This window comes from Antechinus flavipes, chromosome 2 (assembly GCF_016432865.1).
Source record: "Antechinus flavipes isolate AdamAnt ecotype Samford, QLD, Australia chromosome 2, AdamAnt_v2, whole genome shotgun sequence".
NCBI lineage: Eukaryota > Metazoa > Chordata > Mammalia > Dasyuromorphia > Dasyuridae > Antechinus > Antechinus flavipes.
Window position 1 is genome coordinate 62967046 of NC_067399.1, and position 10898 is coordinate 62977943.

The 10898-nt window shown below is 36.2% G+C and overlaps 1 protein-coding gene across 1 annotated transcript in view; it reads right to left on the reverse strand.

Annotated features, from left to right (window-relative positions):
• Positions 1 to 2394: 2394 nt before the first annotated feature.
• The window catches only part of CDH5 (cadherin 5), a 62480-nt gene continuing 53976 nt past the window's right edge, over positions 2395 to 10898 (reverse strand). The window contains exon 12 of the mRNA XM_051975084.1: positions 2395 to 2633. Within this exon, the coding sequence (XP_051831044.1) occupies positions 2575 to 2633 (59 nt within the window). The 3' untranslated portion in view covers positions 2395 to 2574. The remainder of the gene's footprint in view (positions 2634 to 10898) is intronic.

Sequence of the window (10898 nt, forward strand, 5' to 3'; positions counted from 1 at the left end):
CTGAATCTTTTCATATAATGATTAATAAAGTCTTTGAGACCTGAAGTCTGAGAGGTTTTCTCCATGGACCTCTTCAGAAAAAAAATATGCCTTCCCCGCCTCTTTTCAGAAACACCGCAGCTCAGCTTTCTTTGGCAAGGGGATCAAACACACAGACCTCAAATGCCGGTGCATTCCCAGAGAGCTGTCCGTTTCTCATCTCTGTGAGGTCTTTTATCTTTGGTGGGTCTTGTGTGCTCTAGCGGTAATATTTCTGGTCTTTAAGAGGTGTGCACGGTTATAAGTACCTAGAGGCTTCTTTGGAACTTTTAGATTTTATTCAGGTTGTGTCTGAAGTAGGGTTGCAGCTCAGTGCAATGAGAATTTGTAAGTGGAGAGAGAGATACAGACACAGAGAGATAGAGATAGATTGAGAAAGAGAGAGACAGAGACAGAGAGATATAAGATGCGGAGACAGAGAGATAGATGTACAGAGAGAATGAGAAAAGAGAGACAGAGACACAGAGAGATAGAGACAGAGACACAGAGACAAATAGAGATAGACAGAGAGACAGAGAGAGAAAAAGAGGAGAGAGAGAGATACACAGAGAGATAGAGACAGAGAGACATGGAGAGACACAGAGACAGAGAGGCAGAGGGGAAACAGAGATAGAGAGAAGAGAGAAGAGGGGAGAGAGGAGGAGTAGAGAGAGAGAGAGGCGAGAGGGACAGAGACAAAGCTGAAGATCATAGAGCAAAAGAGAGAATGTAGAATGGAGTTGCAAGGATTTTAGAATATTAACTATTAGAGATAGAAGGGACCTTGAATGAATCAACATTATAAGCACTTACTATGAGCAAAGGGCTAGGAATACAAATAGAAGAGTCTGTCTCTGCTCTCAAGGCTCTCCCATTCCAAAGGGGCAAGAGAACAGAACATGTAGAAGGATTAAGTTACAAGTCAGATGGAAAGGTCCCATGATGCTCAGGGTACAGCCATAGAGCAGATGGTAGCGTCTCTTCTTTAATGTCACTTTCATTGATAAAAATCATATCAGTTTCAGATGTTAGGCAACGAGATGGTAATAGGGAGCTGGATCCTCAGACAGAGTGATCTGGGTTCAAGTTCTCAGAAGCTAGCTGTGTGATCCTGGGCAACTCACTTAAGCTTTGTCTGCCTCAATTTCCTCATTTATAAAATGAGGATTCTTTTGCACCTCCCTCCTAAGATTGTTATGAGAATAAAATGAGAACATCTTTAAAGCACTTTGTAAAACTTAAAGTACTTTGTTTTTATTATTATTATGGTCACGTAAAATTATTTTTATTATGTCAAATTTATAATTTGCTAATTTAATAATGCTAAGGCAAGATTTTTTTAATTTGGGCTTTCAATGGTACCTGCAGGAGCAGTTACCTGACTGCTTCTCCATAGAGTTGATTCCCAAAATGCTAGCTATGACCTCTAAGGATGCTAAGAGAAGTGGGGGATGGATGGTACAGTCCACTCATGAAATCTCTGTCTTGTGAAAAGCACTGGACTAGGGAGTTGGGGTAGAGGGGGGATAGGATGCCAGTTTAGGGAAAGCAGCAAGTCATCCGGTTTGGTTGGATCAGGACATTCCTGAAAGGAAGAGAGTAATTAGTTTTCTTTTTAGGGAAGCAGTGTGATGGGAAAAAATATTGGACCAGGAGTCTTGAGCTTGACATTAATTTGTCACATGACACTGAATAATAAAGCTCTTTCCTCACAACAAACTCTGGTACTACTATGCCCATTTCACATCCTCAGTATATAATGTGGAGATCAAATTAGACAATGAATGGAAAATATTTCTAATTGGATAAATTTCTTTAGAAATGTGAAGGAGGATTATATGACTCTGCAAAAATACTTTATAAGATTAACAAGGACCTTAAAGTCCATGAGGAAACTAGACCTCAGATAAGTGAAATGATTTGATAAGGTCACAGGGGTGGTGAGCATTGGAGCCAGGTTGTGATCCCAGATCTTTTGACTGCAAGTACAATGGTCCTTTACACTATACCCTGTCAGCTCTCAGTCAGTTTCTCTGCGAATCTGGGATAATTCAATAAGTGTTACCAGGGAGACTGAGTTATGATATAGAAAGAGCACAGGATGTCATATCAAAAGACCTTAGTTCAAATCTGCTACTTATTAGCTGTGGGAATTTTGGCAAGTCACTTGCCCTCTCTGGGCCTCAGCTTCCTCATTTATAAGATAAAGAGTATTGGATTGATTTTTGAGATTAGTGTTGAATTGGATCATCCTCAGTATATAATGTGAGGATCAAATTAGACAATGGATGGAAAATGTTTCTAACTGGATAAATCCCTAAAGAAATGTGAAGGAGGATTATATGACTTTGCAAAAGCATTTTATAAAATCTGCCACTGAAACATGGAATTTAAAAATTATTAACAAATGAAATTACACTTCTGGAGAACAACCCAAATTTTTTTTAAAGGTCAGCTTTCTTTTTGCTGTATCCTCTTGGGAACAAACCATGATAGCCATTAGGCTATAATGTGATTGGGCATAAGGAGACCCAGGGCTTCAGTCTTCTTCCACTGTCACTGTGTCATCTTCAGAAAGGGAAACACATTGCTTCTCTGGGCCTCAGTTTCCCCATCTGTAAAATGAGGATAATTATTTCAGCTGTACACAGTACACAGAAAGGTTGTAAAAATGGAATGGAAGGCACTTATATACATGTGGCTTGAAAAATTAAGAGGTTCCCCAAAGATCCATTGATATTTTGGTTCCGTTGTAAATGGCAAGTATTCATTTGTTTTCTGAGACATATGACAGTAGAAAGAGTGATGACTTAGAGCTAAGAAATGTGGGCAGGATCTCCATATTGCTGCTAGTGTCTATGTGACCATTAGCCTCTGATTTTTAGTTTTTTCATCTACAACGTGGATGAGCTCAAATCTAGTGTCAGACACTTATTAGCTGTGTGATCCTGGGCAAGTCATTTGATCCTATTTGACTCAGTTTCCTTATCTGTAAAATAAGTTGGTGAAGGAAATGGAAAGCCATTCCAATATCTTTGCAAAGAAAACCTCAAAATGGGATCACAAAGAATCTGAAAAATGACTAAACAATATTTGGTATTTTGCTTAGGGTCATTGGAGATAGTGTATGTTGAAGTGCATCACAAACTATATGGGACTAAATAAAAGGCAATTATTATCGATATCATTATTGCTATTATCTTTTTCTTTCTTCAAAAGGGCGTCAGATAGAAGCAACCTAAGAATAGGTTGCTATGTTGCTATGATTCTTTTTAATACTGAAGACCCAGAAAATAAAATTCTCATGACTGTCATCATCTGAAACTGATGATATGCTTGCATGTATGTAACCTATAGCTTATTGATTACCGACTCAGAGATAGTGGAGGGAAGGGTTGGAGGGATAGACTTTGGAACTTAAAGCTTTATAAAAATGTTAAAAATTGTTTTAATATGTAATTGGGAAAAATAAAATATATTAAATTTAAAAAATAAAAAAGAAATGACATTAACAAGGAAGCCTTATCACCTGCTTTCTTGCTGTGATTTAAGAACCATGGAACCTTTCTACCTGACTCCTAGTAGAAACTTGCTTTAACTGTGGTCTCCTCCATTAGTATGGGAGTTACTGCAGAACAGAAGCTGTCTTGCTTTTTTATTTGTATCCTTAGCACTCAGCACATGCTTTGCACATAGTAAGCACATAATAAATGCTTTTTAGCTAATTAATTCATTTGATATTCTCCAGATTATCACAAAAGTAGATAAAATGAAGCTTTTTTTTTTTTTTTTTGAAATGTGTTGGGTTATAATTTCATCTTCCATAGATCCACTGAAAGCACCAGACATGTATGGGACAACTTGAGTAGCAGACAGGATGATTAGGAGGATATGTACTGTGTCCTGTTTCCCACATAGTTTTACTTTCTTCTGCTAGGTCTCTATATTTTGAAAGCTTTTCATTCCTTGTCTGTTTGGAGATTTATGAGAATTCTTTATGGTGACATCTATTAAAAGGGTTGTTCTAAAATATTAATGGATCAATGTTATGTCTAGAGGATTGTGGGTAACAGCTCTGTATGTGATGATGCTTTGGTTTTTATTGCCTTCTCAAGGGTATTTTAGAGTTTTTATTTGTACCATGAGATTTGTCATCTGCTAGTTATTCCAGCCACTTGGTTGTACCTCTTTACGTATGGGATAGATGCTAAATTTTTGCAGCCTTCAGGATAATGTTGCAATTTGCACCTTTTCATTGCATAATATGTATTGATCAACATATTCAGGATCCTTAAAAATAAACTTCTTGTAATTTCTAGTGACAGTGACCTGATCCTGAATTGCTATCATAAACTCATCCCCTTGTCCATTCCCATAAACAACTCTGCATGGCAGCTATTTTCATGTCACTTCTCTGTTGACAAACTGTTGATTGAGTTTATGTGGATGCTGCTAAGGAAAGATTTTTTTTTTTTTGCATCTTGGATCCTATTAGTTATTTCAAAAGTCTTTATTTGGAGATAAATAATTTTGGTTATATTTGACTGATCCATTGGTGTGCATCTGTTTATCAGCCTTTACTACTATTCTGTGAAATAAAGTCTGTTTTAAAAGTATTTCTGTAAAATTTTGATCTGTTCATCACATACTTAATCAGTACAAATGGTATTTCATTTTCACTGGAGAATTTCCATGAGCTGACATTGAGATGTAATTTTATTTGCAGTTCAGCTATAAAACTTGATGTTATCTATTACAGTGCTTGGTACATAGTAGGAGCTTAATAAATGTTTATTGATCTGATTAATACAATGTTTTGGTAAGACTCTTTCTCTGACTTGTAAGTCATATTAAGTTCTACTTAGTAATTAGAATGATGGATTCAATTCTCAAGCTGTCTCCCAGTAAGTGCTACATTTTATACCATTTGTTCTTTCTATTATTGTGTTGTTATTGGGTCTTAAATTGAGTACAGTTTTCCATGTAGACATTAACTACCTTAGTATTATTTTTGTTGTTGTTATGTCTCTATTTCCCAGGATCATGACAGAAGAATTATAGGCAATTCAAACTAGAATGAATTTAAGAGATCATTTGGGACAACCTACTCATTTATAAGTGAGAAAACTGAGGTCAAATGCCTTGTCCATGGTCACAAAAAGAATGAAGTCTCAGATCTGGGACTTGAACTCTAAAACATTAGCTTTTAAGGTACACTTCATGAAGATTAGTGTCCTTGGCACTTGGGTGTATTTCCTCAGGGATATTTCTTCGTTAGCATTTTGGTGGTTATTTTAAGTGAATATATCTTTGTTAGTATTTTCTGGGGATGGTCTTGATCAGAATAGATGTGTGATGAATGGAAAGTTTATTTAATCTTATGGAGTTGTGTGTACATTAGCATTTTCCTTGTATTTCCTAATTTACTTAGTGGCATCTTTAGAAGGGGAAATATTTTTTCTTTTAAGAAAATAAAGTACTTTATGGGGAAAAAAGTATTTTGATGGCAATATTATCAAGACTTCACTTTTTTTTTCAGAAGAGAGGGAAGTGATTTGGTTCTGTAGAGTACATCTGACCCCTTTTGTCACAAACTCAGTTAGAGGGCATATACAAATATTTCTCTCTATCTCTGTCGGTCTTTGTCTTACTCCGTCTGTCGGTCTGTTTCTCTCTGTCTCTCTGTCTTTGATCTATCTATCTATCTATAGCTTAGCTAGTTATAAATGCAGGCCAAGAACCACATAAAGTTCAGAAATGTTGTCTGGCTTGTGGAATTTGGTTAAGGAGCTGCTGTTTTGGGTTTGGGGGAGAGGGGTGCCCCGACCTGTGTCTGCCTCAAGGGGAATTTATCCTTCACACTTTGTGGTCTCCTTCTAAGGCTGAGCCTTTATACCCATAATTAGCAAACACTGCCATCTTTTGACTGTTCTAGGACATGTCCCATTATGACAGATTCTCAGAGATGAATGGGACAGGAGGTCACCAAAGCTAAACCTTTACCTGAGTAGGAATCTTCTTGTAATGTTCCAAGCAAGAGACCTCCCTAAAGGTCTCCAATGAGGTCTAGGAAAGCAGTCAAAGACAGGAAAGCAGACAAAGTCACATCTGGTGACAATCTCTTTATCTTTATTCATTCTGATCCCAGTTCTGGCCTTTGGGGTCAAGCAGAAAAAGCAGACTCCCTTTTCCTCAGGAGAGCCCTTCAGATTCTTGATGGCAGCTAGCACCCCTAAATCTAGCTCCTCTTCATCTTTTTAGGACAGAGTTTCCTTCTGTTCTAGAATATCTGGGGAGGATTCTTAGGTCTTTGGAAAATCCCAGGAGGAACTTCAGAGTTAGTCAACAAGCATTTATCAAGCACAGACACTGTGCTAGATTAGATATGGAAAAAAACTGACTCTTAAGAAGCTCACAATCTAATGCAGAAGATAACAGATAAACAGCTATCTACAAAGGGGGGTGTGGGCAAGATAAATTGGAGATAATCTCAGAAGGAAGGCCCTAAGAAACAATAAGAAGGGAAAGTTCAGCTACCCTGGGATGGCACATCCTCAGAATATCCTAGGTTTTAAATTGTAAGGGAACATATAGATCATTTTATAGAATAATAATAACAGCTAACATTTATATAGAGCCTTAAATTTGCAAAGTATTTTACAAATATTATCTCATTTGCTCTTCAGTCAGTAGGTGCTGTTAACATTCTCATTTTTACCAATGAGGAAACTGAGGTAGACAGCTAATAATGATAGCATTTCTATAGTGCTTCAGATTTGCAAAGCACTTTACAAAGATTATCTTATCTGATCCTTACATTAATCTCAGGGTTAGGTGCAATTATTGTTCCTGTTTTACAAATAAGGAAGCAGAGAATGCGATTAAGTGACTTGCTTAGAGTCATGTAACTAATAAATGTCTGAAGCTATATTTGAACATAGGACTTTCCCAGTCTAGGTCAAGTGTTCTATCCTTTGAACCATCTACCTGTCTATTCCTATCACATTATTTTAGAGATGAGAAAACTGAGGTTTAGAGGGAAGTTTGTATGGAGTTCCACAGAAAGTTAATGGCAGAATTAGGATTTGAATTTAGGTCTCCTGACTCCAAGTTCAGGGTTTTAAAATTTTATTTTTGTATCTTGATGGAAGGGGTAATATCTCAGAGTACTGGCTATTCATAGTATGTTCTTATCATTCTATTAGTTACTTGTTATTAAGAGATCTAGTCTCCAGAAAGGGGATAGATGAGATAATTAATTGGATACTCTAAATTAATAAAATTCATTTAGAATAACCATCAGGGAAAGAGGATCAATTGAATTTGACCTGGATTGAATTGAAGGAGTCAACTAAATAGGAACTGTACAAGTAAGTGGGACTGGAGAGACACCAAGGTTGGATACTTCTCCATGGAAGTCATCACTGAAACCAAAGGCATGGATACAGGTAGGCTTTAGTCTGATAACCAGCAGGTCTGAGATCCTGAAAGTCCTGGTGAGCGGAAAAACTATGCCCATTTAAGGTCTAATTCATAATTCTTAGATCACTTTTCTTCCCATAGTCCAACTTCGCCACAGACAGCTCTCTGCTGCCCCTTACTGGTTAAGGTCATTGCCAAGGGCTCTTTTGTCAGTTTTCTGAGTTTTAATAGACAAAACCAAAACTAAACAACACACAAAATAGACCAAATAGGATTCCCCCCATTGTTATTTTTTTTCACAATAATCTAAAGCATTCATCATAGAATATGACATACATGACAATTAAAGAATGCCACATTCATTAGAGACTTTTAAAAAATGGTAACATTTAATTGCCTTAGGAATCTGGGACCATCTAATTTGAAAGCTAAAGGTTTGAAAAGAGATGTTGCAGAGGAAAAATGATTTTTTTTCTCTAGAAACATGGGCTTTTAATGTCACATATTCTGAATTGTATGATCTCCTTGTGTATTAATCAGTAATGACTGTGTTAATGAATGAATATTTCCATTTTAGTTGCTTAATTGTTTGAGTGGCTTAATTAGACGAGTTTCAAAATTTTGTGCTTTTTTTCTCATTCATTTCATTAATTCAATAAGCATTTCCTGGGTGCCTCTTATGTAGAGGAGATACAAAGATGAATCTCTAATGCTTTCAGATTTTCAAAGCCTTTTTTCACTCAATAGCTGTGAGATAAATTGTGCAGAGATGAGCACTCTCACTTTTTTTTTTTTTTTTTTTTTTTTTTTTACAGATGAGGAACCCGAGGTTGAATGAGGAAGGATTCCTTGACCAGAAATATAAAAATCTGTCTGCTCTCTCAAAGCTGGGGAAGCAGATTCTTGTCCCATTTGGGAGGAAGAGATAGTCTGGATTCTATTAGGCTTCTGTATATTTATTTCTCTGGCTAAGGAAATATTGAGGAATGTAAATAGTGGGACAGGACTTGGCTGACTGTAGAAAAGGAAAAGAAGATGAGAAAGAATGGAGAAAGAGACTAGCCAAGCCCTGTTGCATCTGGGTGATCTGGAGCTCTTGCAAAAGGGAGGAAATAACATTGAGCAGGCTGACTTAAGAAAAACTTGGAAAGACTTATATGGAGTGATGTTGAGTGAGGTGAGCAGAACCGGCTGAATACTGTGCACAATAACAGCAAGATTATATGATGATCAAACATGATAGACTTAGCTGTTCTTAGCAATGCAATGATCCAAGAAAACTCCAGTAGACTTGGAATGGAAATGCTATCTGCATTCAGAGGGAAAATTAGGAAGACCGAATTCAGATCAAAGCTTATTATTTTCCCCTTTTTATGTGTGTTTCCTTTTTCTTTCTCTTGTTTTTTTTCCCTTTTATTCTGATTTTTCTTTTATAATAGGACAAACATGGAAATATATTTAAAATGATTGTACATGTATAATCTATATCAGATTGCTTGCTGTCTTGAGGAGGGGGGAGGTAAGGAAAGAAGGGAGAAAAAATTTAGAACTCAAAATCTTACAAGAAAATGAATGTCCATTGGGTTATTCAAGTACAGACCCTTTGATCCAGCAGTGTTTCTACTGGGCTTATAGATAATAAAGATAAAGATCATAAAGAGATCATAAAGGAGAGAAAGGGACCCACATATGCAAACATGTTTGTAGCAACCCTTTTCATAGTGGCAAGAAACTGGAAAGTGAATGGATGCCCATCAGATGGAGAATGGCTGAACAAGTTATAGTATATGAATGCTATGGAATATTATTGTTCTATAAGAAATGATCAGCAGGAGGATTTCAGAGAGTCCTGAAAAGACTTACATGAACTGATGCTAAGGGAAATGAGCAGAACCAGGAGATCATTATATACTATAACATTAAGATTATATACAATGATCAATTCTGATGGACATAGTTCTTGTCAACAATGAGCTGATTCAGACCAATTCCAATGGTCTTGTGATGAAGAAAGCCATCTGCACCCAGAGAGAGATCAGTGGAAACTAAATGTGGACCACAGCATAATATTTTCACTCTTTTTGTTGTTGTTTGCCTGCATTTTGCTTTCTTTCTTATTTTTTTTGTCCTTTTGAATCTGATTTTTCTTGTTACAGCATGATATTTGTGGAAATATCTACAGAGGAATTGCATGTTTAACATATATTGTATCACTTGCTGATTGGGGGAGGGAAAAAATTAGAACACAGGGTTTTGTAGGTGTGAATGCTGAAAATTATCCATGTATATATTTTGAAAATAAAAAGCTATGATTAAAAAAAAGAGAACCTTGACATAATAATGCAGGAAATAACCCTAAAAAAATCCTGGAGTGAAAGAACATGAGGGGAAAGTAGAATTAGTAAAAAAAATCTATTGATCACCACCTAAATGAGATCCTTTGTGGAAAACACACAAGAATATTATTATCAAATTTCGAAACCCACAGATCAAAGAGAAAATTTTGCAAGAAATGAGAAAAAAACAATTCAAATATGCTGTAGCTACATTTGGAATTATACAAAATTTACCAGCAACTACAATAAAAGACCACAGGTCCTGGAACTAGAGCTGTGGCCAAAAATATCATATCCAGCAAAATTATCTATAATTTTGAATAAAAAAAAAGTGACACTCAATGAACTTGCAGATCTCCAGGACTTTCTATCAACTAAATCCGAACTTAACAGAAAATTCAACATATAAGAGCGAAGATCAATTTTTAGAAACTCAACATGGACAAACTGTTTAAACATGGGAAAAAAATGAATGTTAAAAACTAACTTTATGTGAAATTGGAAAATAAAGTACTTTTTAGTAAAAAAGAAATAAATAACATCCAATGGAGGGGAGATAAAGTTCTACTTATTTTGCACTGAATGAAAGGCCTAAGAGCCCCTTTTAAATTCTTGTTCAGACCTACTGGTCTGAACCAACCCATTTGAATTCTGGTATTGACATATGTGCCCCTTTCAAGTCCATTTTAAGGGTTCCTCAAAGCCTAGAGTAAAATTAAATGATTTTTGTGAATTTTCTTCTTTTCATGGTATTCAGTTTTGGACTCAATATCCTTTGGGCAGTAAGTCATTGTTGAGGACATTGGGGTAAGGAAGGGAATGTTAGTCACATTGATAGAACCTTTTGTTTTGCTGCTCTGTACCAATGTGAATGATTACATTTTCCTTTTCTCTAATTCAAGTTAACCCACATTTATAAAAAACTCACTACATTCAAAAGCCCATGATAGTTGTTCAGAGCATAAAGACAAAAAACAAAATCGACTCTTCCCCTTGTACATTCCATTGGGGAGATGCAACATGCATAAAGATAAGTCAATAAGAGGTAATTTGAGGGGAGACTTGAGTATTAATAATTGGAGAAGTCAAGGAGAACTTGACAGAGGAAGTGCTATCTGAATT